The sequence below is a fragment of the Mastigoproctus giganteus genome, chromosome 5 (genome assembly GCF_048544385.1).
Source record: "Mastigoproctus giganteus isolate SK-2022 chromosome 5, ASM4854438v1, whole genome shotgun sequence".
Lineage (NCBI taxonomy): Eukaryota > Metazoa > Arthropoda > Arachnida > Uropygi > Thelyphonidae > Mastigoproctus > Mastigoproctus giganteus.
In genome coordinates, this window is record NC_143579.1 from 97,789,164 (window position 1) to 97,804,637 (window position 15,474).

Below are 15,474 nucleotides of genomic sequence, written 5' to 3' on the forward strand. Positions count from 1 at the left end.
CAGGAGGCATTGACTAGAGCATGTTGGGAATTGTGGGAGGTGTTTTACCAAGATCATTAATACATCAGTTGGAAGAAAAATGGAATGTTAGCAGGTCAGCTTTATCCTTGGCTGAAGTGACAACAGAACCATCTGGTTTTGATAGAGGTGGGCAAAAGTTGCAGCCAATAGCTTTGGCAAGAGACCAGAATGCTCGGCTACCATTAGGGCAAGAAGCAAGTTTTCTACTCTTAGCCTGTTCAAAATCTAGTTTGGGCTGATTAATAACTGGGTAGAGATTCAGAAACGGGTACCCCTTTCAAAATGGCGGCGAGGAGAGGGGGGGAAAGCAATGATTGACGGATTGTGACTCCGCCCACTCACTGCGTTCCCCCTCCTCTCCTCGCCCGATGGATTTCAACTGACACGCGGACGGCACTTGGCACAGCAACAAATATGGCGGCTGAAAACAAATGATAAATCCAATAAATTTAAAAGTTCAAGTTACCAAAATGCACGTTTTTTCGCGATAATAAAATGTCACGTGATATTTAAATAAGTCGCATATAGCTGAAAAGGGGAGAAGGAAATTTAAAAGGAAATTTCGCGAAAGAAAAGGAACGGCAAATCAACAAAATTTAAAAATAAAACAAAAAGTTACGCGAAATGCAATCACTTGATTCTTCTCGCCCATACATAACTAGACTATTTCGCGAGCATTAACAACGAACTGAGACGAAGAAATACCACTTGAAAACTGAAAATCTATATTATATATCTATAAGTATATTATTTCATTTCCTACTTTTAGCGTTCGGCAAAAACTATTAATTCACTCGAAAACAGCAAAAATGTACGATCATAATATCAATTTAGGAATTATTACTTCGGTAAAACGGCGCTCGAAACTTTGAAGACGAAACGCGCTAGGGCATTAGTTCAAAATTAGCTCTCTGTAAAAAGAAATTCGCGCGCTCTACATCAAGAAACACCAATCTCATTTTCCTTTCACACCGAAAACATTTGTACTCACACGAAATCAAAATAAATTTGATTGCGTGTGAGTACAAATGTTTTCGGTGTGAAAGGAAAATGAGAGGTTGAACGGAGAGAAACAAAGAAAAAAAAAAACCTGTGAAAAAGAAGATGACACAGCAACAACAGGACACCCGCACAAATGAAATACTGTCTAAAAATGACCGCCGGAGCCTGGAAATGGCGCAATAGTAATCAGCCAATCACATTGTGATTGGCTAATTACAGTACTATTACTAATATGGCTTCGAGCGCCGTTTTGCCGAAGTAATAATTCCTAAATTGATATTATGATCGTACATTTTTGCTGTTTTCGAGTGAATTAATAGTTTTTGCTGAACGCTAAAAGTAGGAAATTAAATAATATACAGTACTTCTGTTTATGTATATTGAGAGTTTCAATTTTGTAAATTGAGTAGAAATTATTAGTTTCTCTCAGTGGGGGGGGGCAATTTTCAAGTGAGATTATTATTATTATTGTTATTAGCTATATGGTGCAAGGAAGCCTGAGGCTTATGCTGCACCAGCCAAAAAAAAAAAAAAAAAATTCCCCAGTTACCCTAAGAGAGAGAGAGAGAGAGAGAGAGAGAGAGAGAAAAGTAAAAGGGAATCACCAAGAAAGGGAAGAATGACGATATCCAGCTCAGGACCCTGGGTTTGTTCTTTTGCTTACATAATCCTCCTACCCCAATGAGCAGGCTAGTCATCAGTGGTAGCAGCTGTTCTGTTAGCTAGCAGAACATGTATTCTAACTCTTCCCACAGTTTATAATGTAATGTATTCAAATCCATGTTTCCACAGGGCCAAAGTGAAGACTTGATAAACTCAGAAGCATTTACTTTGAACTATTGGTACAACATTATGCAAGGAAGATATGTCTTGATTAAGTGAAAATCCTCATTCTGCATTATGGAAGTTTACAAGGTGTTTAATACCACTAATATGCATACACTGTGTGCATTACCAGTGTACATTATGAATTTAAAACCACTAATGTATGCATTAGTGGTATAAAGTACCCAAATTAGATTTTCCAACTCTACTAACTGCCCCTTTTCATTAAAGACGATTACCGTGTAATGTGATCAAAATGCCTGAAATCAGTGTTTTCAGATCATTGTAACAAACCACTAACTGTATGAGATAGAAAATTGTAAAAGGATATATTACTAGACCTTCAAGTGCAAAGCGGCTGTTAATAGTATATAAATAACTAAATTAGTGAAAAGAAGATAGTCTGAAAAAAAGTATAATGTGTCTTCATATCAGTTACCAAGTGCAACTGAAATAAAATATTATAAATTAATAAAAGCAAACAGCATAAAGCAATACAAACATACAGTGTAAAAAGTAATATGAAACAGATCCACTATACCAGTATTAATGTGTAAAGATAAGGATGGAAAAAATCTTGTAGCAAGCAAATATCTGAGTCAAACTTGGGCAGGTCAAAAACATTAATACCAGTGTCTCAAAATAAGTTAAAATATATAATCTTTGCAGGAACTGCAGTTATGCTTTTCATTTGGAATATAGCATTTTAATGTTCAACAGATATTTTCAAATGTTTTGAAAGTAGTCACAATGTTATGAAATAAAAAAATAATAATAAACATTGGTTGTATATATAATGCCATGTTATAAGGTTGGAGAATAAAAAGGACAGCAGCAAAAAAGTAATGAAGCTGAATTTTAAAAAATACCTAATGTGAGTACGTATTGCTCCGGAGAGGGTGCTGGAAAAGCACAGAAGTGTGACCTTGTCAATCCCACAATCCAGACCAGTTAGCCTTACGTTGTTTTTTTGTATGAACGTCCTCTGTGCATTGTGTCTAACATCATCAGAAACCAAAGAATCAACATCAAGTTTTTTGTAAAGCTGGAGAAGAGTCCCACTGAAACACATGAAACATTACAAACAGCTTATGGTGATGAAGCTCTATCCTGAGAAAAAACGTTTTGATGGTTTAAGCATTTTAAAGAGGGCAGAGAGGATACAGCAGACGACCCTTGAAATGGATGACCAAAAACAACCTAGAGTCCCAAATTGGTGGAATGTGTACAATTTATTAGCAAGTGACTGCTGAGTAACATTGAACAAGCAAGTAATGCTAACAAATGATTTAAACCACTGTAACAAATGTATTTAGTTCCCTGGGGAGGAAGATGAGTAAGAAAATATTTCCTTATTCAAATTTTGCATTATTTGAATTCAGTCATTACTATTTTTGCCATACTGTGTATAACCATGAAATACTCAAGCACAAAAATTAAGATATGCAGTTTCCTGCATAAAAATAAATACTAACAAGATGAATTATTCAGGCAAGCTGTGAAAGTGTAAATGCCCAACTTCAATTTGTAAAGAAAAGAAAATTATTATAATTAATAAAGAAAATTGTGAAAAAGTGGTAAACAAGTACATGCAAAATCAGGTAAAAACATCTTCAGTATCCTTAGATAACTAATAATTTCAAAGTAAGAAGGTAAGAAAATTCAAAATAAAAATGTAAGAAACAGTATTGAAGGTTACTACATACAGGTTTGAAAACCTCATTTTAGGAAGGATGTAGATCCAGAAAGGGTGCAGAGAAGCACAACAAGGTTTGTTGTGCATGGAAACAAAAGAAAAGTAAAAAAGGTACACCTATCGAGAGAGACTGGGTTTCCTTAAATTGAAGTCTGAAAACTAGTCATCTGTGTGGTGACCTAGTTGAACACTAAGCAGTTAACTAAAATAAATGTTAACATCTTTTCACTTTCTCAGATGACACACAAAAGGGAACAAACATTTAAATTGGAAAAGGATGGTTGTAGATTACATATGCTGAAATTTGCATTCAGCTAAAGTGTAATCAATACTTAGAATAAACAACTGGAATTGGTTTGAGGGTAGGAACTGTGCAAAGTAAGGATTTTAAGCTCCTGGGAATGGATAAGTTTTTCTGGAAAATTTTATCATCTTTTTTTTTTTTTTTTTTTTTTTTGACTTAAGTAACATATTAAATTGTTCAATAAATAGTTTAATAGTCTTACTCACATGTGTTAGCTTATTTTTAAATTTAGCTAGAAATTTTCAACTTAATCTATCGGTGATTTGGTGTGAATATTGTAGCACATAACTAATGTAGTGCATGGTAGTTAGATTATAGGGCTTTAATTTTGATAGATAAGTAACTGGAAGGTTCTAATCACATAGGTTGGCATATATTTTTTATTTTTAACTAAGAAATTTTACTTTTAGTAAGGCTATAACTAATTTAAAATGCTACAAATTTAGCAGTATAGCATAACGTATAACATAAAAAAAAAAAAAAAAAATGGGAGAGTGGTTATCTATAAAAATGGGAGAGTGGTTATGCACAGAGTGAGAAAGTAGAAAAGGTGAGCCAAGGCTGCTCCTAGTTCCAGGGCAGGATCCGGAAACAGTGCAAAACGCAGGTTAGAGAAAAAAAAAAAAAATATTAAGCTTAAATAAATCGGAAAAAAATAAATAATAAATAAAAATAATTAAAGAATAAATAAATAATTTTAATGCCACACCCTGGCTACATTGAAGAGGAAGATGTAAGTCGGGTGCCAGCAGAGAGAGAGAGAATGAAAAAAAAAAAAAAAAAAATGGGAGAGTGGTTATCTATCTTGCACAGAGTGAGAAAGAAGAAAAGGGGAGCCAAGGCTGCTCCTAGTTCTACGGTAGGACACGGAAACAGTGCAGAACGGAGGTTAGAAAAAAAGAAAAAAAAAAAAAGAACATCAGTAGAAGGAGTGACTTTCAGTTGGCAGTGGAATTGTTAATGATCGGCATTTCCACGTCCACTATGTTTTTAAAGATTAAAACGAAAGAAGAAACAAAATAAAATGAAAGTAAAGAATTAAGTAACTTAAAATTAAATTGTCAAGCATCGGACCGTTCAAAGTCGTTGAAATTTCACCCGACCGATGTGGTGAGTGGTTTTTCTTCGTCTCAGTTCGTTGTTAATGCTCGCGAAATAATGTTTTATTTTTAAATTTTGTTGATTTGCCGTTCCTTTTCTTTCGCGAAATTTCCTTTTAAATTACCTTCTCCCCTTTTCAGCTATATTCGACTTATTCAAATGTCACGTGACATTTTTGTAACTTTAACTTTTAAATTTATTTGGTTTACCTTAGCGTGCCTCGTGTTTCCAGTGCCGTTAGGTACATGGCACGGGGATGACACGGCTGGCACGCAGTGCGTGCCACCCATGCCGGCTGTTTCCGTGTATTAAGGAGATCATGTGACAATGGGCGGAGTCAACACGCGTCAATCACGGCCGTCTCGCCGCCATTTTGAAAGGGGTACCCGTTTCTGAATCTCTGCCAATAACTGCTTTACAATTGTTGCGATCTTTGGTGTAGGCAGAAAATGAAACTGAAGAATTGGAAATAAACCAATTATGATATGCAATGTTCTTCTCTTGAACAGCCTTAGCACATATATTGGAAAACCAAGGTTTAGATGAAGAACGAGATTTTAATGTGGAGTGTGGAATAAAGGATTCAATTCCTACAAGAATATTTTAATGACACAATCTGAGCAAATGTTTACATCAGAAGTTTTCAAACAGTAATCCAACCAAGGAAAAGAAGAAAAGAAATCTCACAGTTCATCCCATTTTGAATTCTTATACTGCCAAAGAACACAAGGTTGGGAATAGCCATAAGATAAAGACTCCATTGGAGAAGAGACGACCAAGTTGTGATCGGAGGTACCTAAAGGACTACTCAATTCGACCGTGTACTTAGAAGGGTTTTGTGCGAGAAAAAGATCTAGCATGTTGGCTGTATGGTTAGGATTGTCCAGTATTATTGTAGGTAAATGTACAATCTGTTCAAGGTCATTAGTAATTGCAAAAGCCCCATCATCTCGACGAACTGGGTCGGTGTGACTAGAAAACGGAAGTCAGCTGGAATTGTGGACATTAAAAGGAAAATTACCTCACTGTTAGGAAAGTTGCATTGGAGAAAGTCAAGTTGCAAAGAGGAAGCCAAAGAATTCCAAGTGATTAGTGGAGTTGGGAGAATGGTAGAGACTAAAACGAAATTGACACAATGAGGTAGAGAGATTTGAAGCCAGAGAAGATTGAAAAGAGGAGATTCCAAATTAACAAGTCTCTGATAGGGAATATCGGAATGGACACATGCACAAGTTCCACCTTTGAGGTGAAAGGAATCACACAGCAAATAATTTGGGTGGCTGAGATGTGCAGTAGTTGAATCAACTGATAACTGAGATTCTGTCAGAATCTCAGTTATCATGGGGTTTGGCAGAATGCAAGTGGAAATGGACATCGTTGAGATTAGAATTGAGACCACGTATATTTGTGAAATGAACTAGGAAGTGTTTTGGAGGTTTAGATCTTTTCACAGATAAGCTTATTCTATTAGTTTGACAATTCATGGTGTATTCAATAGTAAGAAAAAGTGGGGGGCATGCTGTATGAAGTTATGAAATTTTTGGATATGATGTACGCATGATAAGAATATACCCAGATCCTTGACATAACGTGCCCCCCTTCCCATACACACTACTCGGACGCCTTCCAGTCACCATCTGGCAGAGTAGAGGTAGCAAGATTATGCACTAGCTGATCCGGAAACTTCCTAAAGGAAGCTTCCAGAGGCTTCATCATAACCTCAATAACCCCCAAGTGTAATACATTGGATCAACTGGGAAATGTCAGAAGACTAGCACGACCTTTACGTGTGAGGATAGGTAACAAAACAAAGTTGAAATTAATGAATTTTATAGTTAATAACAGAGTTCAAGAAAACAAAATTCACAGCTTCTTTGAAAACGTTTTTTTCTTTATTGAATCTATTAATGGTCTTGGTTAAGCAATGATTGGTTTACATCATGATAAAGTTATTGATTGGTGTTATTTCAGTTTGAACAGCGGTAATCAAATTTCAGCATTTCATCTAGGCCCAAAATTTACTTTGTTGAGAGACTGTCTGGTGAACATTACTAAAATCTCATATGTTCATGTCATGTTTTTTTCCCCCCCTTCGTGTGTCATGTTATTCCCTGTCTGAGTAGAGGCTGGGGTTTGAAGGTTGACTCCTCCCTGTAATGATTTTGAAGATATTTGCAAACATGTTTCTCAAAGCCAGTGTACAGTTGTCATAGACAAGATGAATAACCAGAAGTATGAATTTTATGGCTATACTGTTATTGTAAAAGAATAAGAAACACACCTAGTCGTGATGGCTTTTAAATTGTCTTCAAAGGTAATAAATTTTATAATTTTTAAGTGTAGCTGAGAGAGAAAGATGGAGCCATTGCAGTAACCATTTCCCCATCTCTCCCCCCCCAGGTTTTGATTAGAATAATAAAATCAAGAGTTTAAAGATAATGTTTTATACAGTGATTCAGATTTGCTTCTGAAACCCCTAATTTTTTGTGACCATAAGTTGACATATAAGTGTCCCCTACTGAATGGAGTGTAATGTGCTGTAACATTTTTGTGGTAACTGGTATTTCTTCTACATTTACTATCTCTGAAGAGTTACTTCTTCCGGTAAGATAACAGTGCTTTTTCTAGTTGATGATCTAAAGAGTTGCCAAATTTAATTGATGTTGAATTTACCAGATTGTTTTAACTCTTGTATTCATATAATGCCAACTTCCCAAGACAGTCAATATCTTTCAACCTCATGCTATCATATTAGATAGTCTGTTGATGATTAAATTCTGTATAAATTAAAAAAACTTTTGAATTTCTTTATTGATTATCTGTATGTTGTATTAACTGTAAATGATATGTTAACTGTTAGCAGCATATCAAAGCAACACCGATTGAAAAATACAGTACAGGTGATGATAAATTCCTAGAGTTTCTAACACCTACCCACCCATCTTACAACCATTATGTGTATTTGAACGAAGTTTCATAAAACAGTGTAATGATTTCACGAATGAACAATATTTGCTTATTTATTTTTTCCCTGATAAGTTAAAAATCAAGTTTGCTGTATTGATGTTGAATAAGAAACTAATTATGAAATGCTCTTTATTATATTTATGTTATATGCTCTATATTATATAATTATGAGTTGTTCAATAAGAAACTAATTTTTGTGCCCATATAATGAAAAGATGATATGATTGGTTGAGCTATTATTTGTTGTCATGTTCTTCAGCCAGTAAGATTTATTCCATACAGTAATGCTATCAGTAGTTTAGCATCCATACTAAGAGTCCCAGGCACAATATGGCCCAAGAGGCCCTTGCGCCAATAAACCCAAATACAACAACAACTAAGAGTCCATTGTACTTTGTATTTCTAATGCATCTTTGTTTAAAGTTGTTGTTTAATGTATCAATCCTTGTAAGATAAAGATTGTAGTAATCGTAAAATAAAGAACTGGAAGTTTAGCCTCATAGCAACTACAAAGACTTCTAAAATGCTGGTCACCAAGCTGGGTTTCTTATTTGTGGTGGTTGCCATGGAAACTGTTTGTTTAGTCAAGGGTGTCAGTATTAATTTTTCTTATGTATTACAATTTCTGGTGCTCGCATAACAGCACATACATTGATCAGTGGGTGTGTGATACAAACAGTGCTTATGACTGTTACCTGCGTGTCTTATGGGGGATGGAACCTTGGAGATTATTTGTTACTGAAAGTGACTGGCAGCTGAGCCTTTGAGCACTTGACTGGTTTAGATTGCTGGCCTGTGCTTGTGTGTGTGTGGGGGGGGGGGGGGCTAGAGTTCTGTGTACATATTCCAGCATGACCACTAGGTCAGAGGAGTTTACACTTAAATATTTCATCACCAAATATGAACAAGTTAATTGTATTTAGACTTGGACTTAATTTAGATTGGTGAATTGTGCTTGGGGTGTCTGTTTATACTCCAGTATGACCACTAGTTCACAGGAATTTACAGTGAATATAGTTCACTATAAATTCCTCAACAACGAATATAGTTGTTAACTGTATTTAGTAGTCACACAGACTTGAACCAGTCATATGCACGTGCTAGCGCACTCTTGGCTACATAGGGCCAAAACCTTGTTAGGAGCTGAATATGAATCTGCATCCTCATACAAGAGCCAGATTGAAAGCATAGGGCTTCCTCGAGCCCGTCACCACCAAACATGGAGGATGCGGAAAGGTCAGAGAATGACCACCGCATATCCCGGAGCAATATGGCCTTAGTTGCTAATGCCCCTAAAAAAAACAAAAATAACATAAAATAACATAGGGCTTCCTGCAAATAAAGTTTAGATTCACAGTAAATGAAAAGGTACTGGAACAACAATTCTAATTGTTCTGTTTTTAACACCCATTTTTTTTTTGCCAGTGCAGCAAAAGCCTGTGGCTTCCTTGCACCTATATGGCAAATACTATTACTATTACACTGCATTAGTCAATGTAAACTTGCCATGAAAAATACATGGTCTGTTCATATTTTGGAACATGAACAGAAACTATTATTTATTTATTATATATTATTCATTTATTTATATATTTTTTGGTGGAACCACTTAGATATGATATTGTGTGTCTAGTTGGTTAAATATTCCACTGAAGCACACAAATCTTTTACTTGGAATTATATTTTAGTTTGATTTTCATATAAAACATACTTCTGTAATAATTAAATAATACAACTATTTCATATTGTACTACTTTAGAAATAAATCAGGCTTCACCAAGTCAACCAAAACAAGAGTTTCAGAAATTAGAAAAAGGGGCCAACAGTGAAAATGAAAATTTTCCACCTGAGAAAATAGTACCTGTACCTGAGAATAATGGTAAATGAAGTTGCCATATTTTATGCAATTTTTGCTATTTGTTTTTGTAGACATTTTGTTTCTTTCATTAAATAAATCAGAAGTTGAGGTTCACATTAGCTGATGTGAGCTCAACTTATGTCATTATCTAGTCAGGTGGAAGCTTCATATAAAAGACAAAGCAGTGTATATATATATATATGTAAAGTTATATTTAAAACTGTTCCCACATTATTTAAATATGCCTTATGCATTTACAGTAAGTAATATCAAGATAAAAGAATTACTTTCGAATGTTTTTCATATTAGAAATTTTAGCATCACCTTTCACATTTGAATTATAGTGAAGAGTAAAAATCACTTGCAAATATCAGCAACATAGTTTTTGTTGCCCAGTAAATAGTCAGCTGTCTTAGTGCCAATTAAAATTTTATGTGAATAAGTTTTAATATTTTTCAAAGATTCTTTATTACTGTTTAATCTCAGACTACTGAGATTGATGAAATTGCAGATCTGATTGTCTCTCTCTTCTTTCCTCTGTCTTTGGATATTATTGTATCTAATTTCAGTTCCACTCACATTATCATCCAGTAAACCTTACAAGTTGTCTTGGGAAAACAATTGGCCATTTTGCCTATGGAAAAGTAGCCAATAATTCAAAAGTTTCTCCCTAGCCTGCCTGATTCTTGGAAACTCAGCACTTTACTAAGCATAAATCAGTATGGCTTTCATAAACACAGATAATTTATTCACCTCATGATGAAAGCATAGACAAATATATGTAATGCTTTTCTTAACAACAAACACCTAATAATGATTTTTCTTGATATAAGAGAAAGCTTTAACAGGAGTAACTTGGCATACTTCAGGATTTTCTGTGGGCTGAGAGATACTTATCACTTTTAATTCAATACTTACTGACAGACTCTTCCAAGTCAGATGTCAAAAAAGAATCTGTCAGGACTCAGCAATACATTTTATAGAAAGTGCAAAATGCACTTATATCCAGAAAAAAACTTAAATATTAGCCTCTAGCAAATAGTATTTGATTTTGTGGCCTTGACTTTCTGATTCTTGACCAAAAAACAACTTCTTGGAGCATAACAAATACATATGACATGTTTTAAAAACTTATCAGGATAATAGCAGAATAAAAATAATCTAAATGAGGTTGATGTTGAGGAGCACTGTCCAGAACTAATAAAAATTTTGAAAAGAGTTCCCTTTTTTACACAGCAAACCTTAACTTCTGGCATAGTGTTTGTAGAACCGCTCTTTGTGAATTTCTAGTGTCACTCAAGCATTTTTAGTCATCTTAGCACATGCATAAAGGGTCTGTTGCCTTCACCGTGCCTCTCCCCATCAATCCACAGTAAATAACTTAACTCCTAATGAATAATTTTAAAAAAAATTTTTTATGTCCATCCATTCATCCATCCATACATAATAACTCAACTCTCATTGGATAGATTTTCATGAAATTTTACATGTAGTTCTGTTATCTCAAATTTCATTCCAGCTGGATTAATAAAAATCTGGGAATTATTATTTCTTTTGCCATTCATCTGCATGTAATCACTTGACTCAACAGTGGATGAATTTTTATAAAATTTTGTATTTAGCTCTTTTAGAATGTTAAGCAAGAATTCACAAATGTCATTTAAATTGGACTAATTGAAATCCAACAATTATTAATTAATTTCTACATACATGCCACACAAGCTACCCATGTACTGTATATTATAGCTGAAGCACTGGATATTTGTGCGTAGCACACGCTTCTTGATTAGACCGGGATTCGAACCCGTCACCACCAAATATGGAGGATGCGGAAAGGTCAGGAAATTACCAGCGCATATACCGGGGCAATATGGCCTTAGTTGTTAATGCTTCTAAAAACCGAATAACAACAACAACGACTGGATATTTAGTTACATTTTTCAAACAATGATGGATTCCACAATGATAAATGAGCAGTGGTGTGAGTTTGCAATCACTTGCTACATTGCTAGCTAGCAATACAGTTAGTAATCTTTTTTTTTATTAGCTTGAAAACTAGGCAACCTCTTTTCATTGTGCCCCATAATTTCAGCAAATAGAAAATTAGTATTAGCATTAGTAGAGGCATTTGATGCAAGAAAGCAAGCTTATGCAGCATCAGCCAAAAAAAAAAAAAAATAAATAAATAATTAAATAAAATAAATAAATAAAAAAATAATAATAAATAAATAAATAAAAAAAAAAATAATAAATAAATAAAAAATAACCACTTCCACTTCACCCCTCTGTTCGTTCGAAATACCTGTCCAGCTGAGCCTTAAACTTATTTAGGTTATCAACTTCCATAACAAGGGATGGAAGTCTATTCCAACCAACCAACCACCAGCTGGCTAAAGGCAAATTTCCTCACGTCTATCCTACATCTGTCCTTTCTCAATTTGAATTTATGCCCTCTCAGGTGATTATTCTGAGCAAGAGGAAGAATCCCATCAGCATTGAGCATGCTCAAACCATTCAAGGCTTTATACACCTCTATCAGATCACCTCGCCGGTGCCTAGTCTCCTGACACTGTAATTTGCAAAACTTAAGCCTTTCTTCGTAAGAGCACCCCTTTGTTCAATTCACTAATCTTGTTGCCCTTCTCTGTACTCGTTCCAGCATCTCTACATCCTTCTTGAAATGAGGCCTCCAGACCTGTATACAGTACTCTGGGTGTGGTCTCACCATTGCCTTATACAAGGGAATAATCACCTCCTTATCCCTGCTAGAAAAATTTAAATATATCATCGACAATACACCATGAGCTACTCTTGCAGCCTGTATGCACTGCTCAGAAAACTTCATATCTGCCTGCACAACAACCCCCAGGTCCCTTTCATTCTCTACCACTATCAGTGTAGTACCACAGAGTTGATACATTGCTCTGGGGTTGCTGTTTCCCATATGTACTTTACATTTGTCAATGTTAAACTTCATTTGCCACCTCTCAGCCCACTGCTCATCCTTTCCAGATCCTGTTGCAGTAGCATAGTGTCAGTAGTGTCCTTGCAACCCTGAAAACCTTCGTATCGTCTGCAAACTTGGACATTAAGCTTGATATACCATGATCAATATCATTTATAAATACAGAAAACAATAATGGACCCAATACTAAACCCTGAGGGACTCCACTAATAACGTTAGTCCACGATGAGCAGTGTCCATTGATTACCACTCTCTGTCTTCTCCCCCTCAACCACCCCTTTATCCATAGCAGCAATTTGCCTCCAATGCCACACTGCTCCAATTTGTGCAGCAGTCTTCCATGTGCAACAGTATCAAAAGCCTTTCTAAGATCCAAGTATATAATATCAAAGTTATTCCCTGCATCCAGTTCTTTTGTTACTGCATCATAGTATCCATTCAAATTGGTCAGGCAAGACTTCCCCTTAACAAAACCATGCTGTGTCTGAGTTATAACTGAAGTCTCGTCTAGATGATCCTGCAGTGCTTCTTTAACCAGTGCCTCCATTAATTTTCCAGGAACAGAAGATAAACTAACAGGTTTATAATTACTTGTGTCGCCCTTTGATCCTCCTTTGTGAATTGGGGTCACATTTGCGCATCTCCAGTCCATGGGTATTTCCCCTGAGTCCAAGGAAGCTCTCATAATTATGGCTAAGGGTTTGCTTACTTCCTTTGCTACCTCCTTTAATATAACTGGTTAGATCCCATCCACCCCAGGTGCCTTTCTTGTTTTTATCTTCAACAATTTCTCCTCCACTTTACTCTCAGTTATTACAAGATTCTCTAGCTTACTGCCAAAGTTGAATACACCTCTGGCATTCCGCCTCGCTGAATAACTCCTCATGTGTGAATGTCGATGCAAAATATTCATTCAGTTTGTTAGCTACCTGAGCAGGATCATCAACAGCTGACCCATCGATATCAAGTGGACCAATCTGATTCATCCCCTTCCTTCTAGAGTTTACATAAGTAAAGAACTCTTTGCTGTTTTTCTTTGCATCCCTTGCCAAAGATTTCTTGTTATGTGCCTTTGCCTGCCTAACCTCCTTGGTAACTTGGTTACAGATCAACTTGTATCTATCATAGGCTTCTGTGTCACGTGTTAATTTGTATGTATCCCATGCATTTTTCTTCTCTGCCATATGTCTCATTAGTTCATCTGACATCCACTTAGGCCTAAACCTTGAACAGTATTTCTTAGTTGGTATGTAAAGGCTAGTAGCTTCCAAGATAAGTTCTTTGAATGCTTCCCATTTTGAATTTGCTGTTGGTAACATCATCAGTTGGCCCCACTGTATAGAATTTAAATACTGTCTCAGTCCATCGTAGTCGCCTTTACGAAAGCAATAACCCTTCCCTTTACCCCTAATAGTAGTTACCTCTTTCAGTAAATCCCACTTCAGCACATTGTGATCACTGCCACCTAGTGGTTCATTTACCTGCAGATTCTTAATGCATGAAGAATCACTACTGATAATCAAATCAAGAGTATTACTCCCTCTAGTTGCCTCCTGAACATGCTGATGTAGAAAACAATCATCCAATAAATCCACAAAAGCCTTGCTAGTGTGTGAGTGATCAGCCCTCAATTTCCAGTCAATATCTGGTAAATTAAAATCCCCCATTATAAGACTCTCTGATTTACTGGCCCATTCTATTTCCCCATACAGTTTCTTATTATACTCATCAGAGTCATTAGGCCTATAGCATACTCCTACTCTCAATTTTGATCTCCCAATGCTTATGTCACACCAAACTGACTCGACACTGCACTGTCCAGCAATGTCAACTGGCTTCACTTCCTTAGATTTTATGTATTTCTTAACTAATAGCATAACCCCTCCTCTCTTCCTACCCTGTCTATCCTTTCTGTAGACATTTTTCTCCCCAAATTTCAGTTCTACATTCCTTATATCTGTGTGACACCACGTCTCTGAAATCCCACAATATCTGTCTTTGATGTTTTGAGCAATACCTCAAATTCATCAAATTTATTTACTAAACTCCTAGCATTGGTGTACATGCAAGTATACATGCACCTGTTCTTTTTCGTAGCTACCCTAACACAACCTATGTGTTTATTTGTACCCCAATGATTCCCAGCAGTCTCTGAAATAGGCACTAGTCTCCAGATGCTGCAATTTGCAGTGTCTGGAGACTAGGCACCTGCAAGTGATCTGATTAGCATTAGTAGAGGCATATGATGCAAGAAAGCAAGCTTATAAAGCATCAGCCAAAAAAAAAAATAAAAAAATAAAAATACCTTCCCATTTCACTGATCCATTCATTCCGAATGTTTGTCTAGTTCTGCCTTGAATTTATTTAAGATATCAACTTCAACAACAACATATGGAAGTTTGTTCCAGCAATCAACTACTCGCTGGCTAAAGGCAAACTTGCTGTTGTTGTTGTTGTTGTTTGGTTTTAAGGAGCATTAGCAACTAAGGCCATATTGCTCCGTGAATATGCGGTGGTCATTCCCTGACCTTTCCGCATCCTCCGTATTTGGTGGTGACGGGCTCGAACCCCGGTCTAATCAAGAAGCGTGTGCTATGCACTGCTGCTCCTTGCCACCTGGCTACGGAGGCGGCAGGCAAACTTGCCCACATCTGTTCTGCAACTGTCTTTCCTCAGTTTGAATCTATCAAAGTTACGCAACGCTGAATCACTTTTTTATTGCCAGTGAACAGTAA

The 15,474-nt window shown here is 36.0% G+C and overlaps 1 protein-coding gene across 2 annotated transcripts in view; it reads left to right on the top strand.

Moving 5' to 3' along the window:
* l(2)gd1 (lethal (2) giant discs 1) overlaps positions 1-15,474 on the top strand; it is a 518,195-nt gene that overhangs the window by 194,143 nt on the left and 308,578 nt on the right. For both annotated transcript variants that reach the window (XM_090373359.1, XM_090373358.1), the window contains exon 9: positions 9,676-9,795. In XM_090373359.1, coding sequence (XP_090229485.1) covers positions 9,676-9,795 — 120 coding nt within the window. The remainder of the gene's footprint in view (positions 1-9,675; positions 9,796-15,474) is intronic.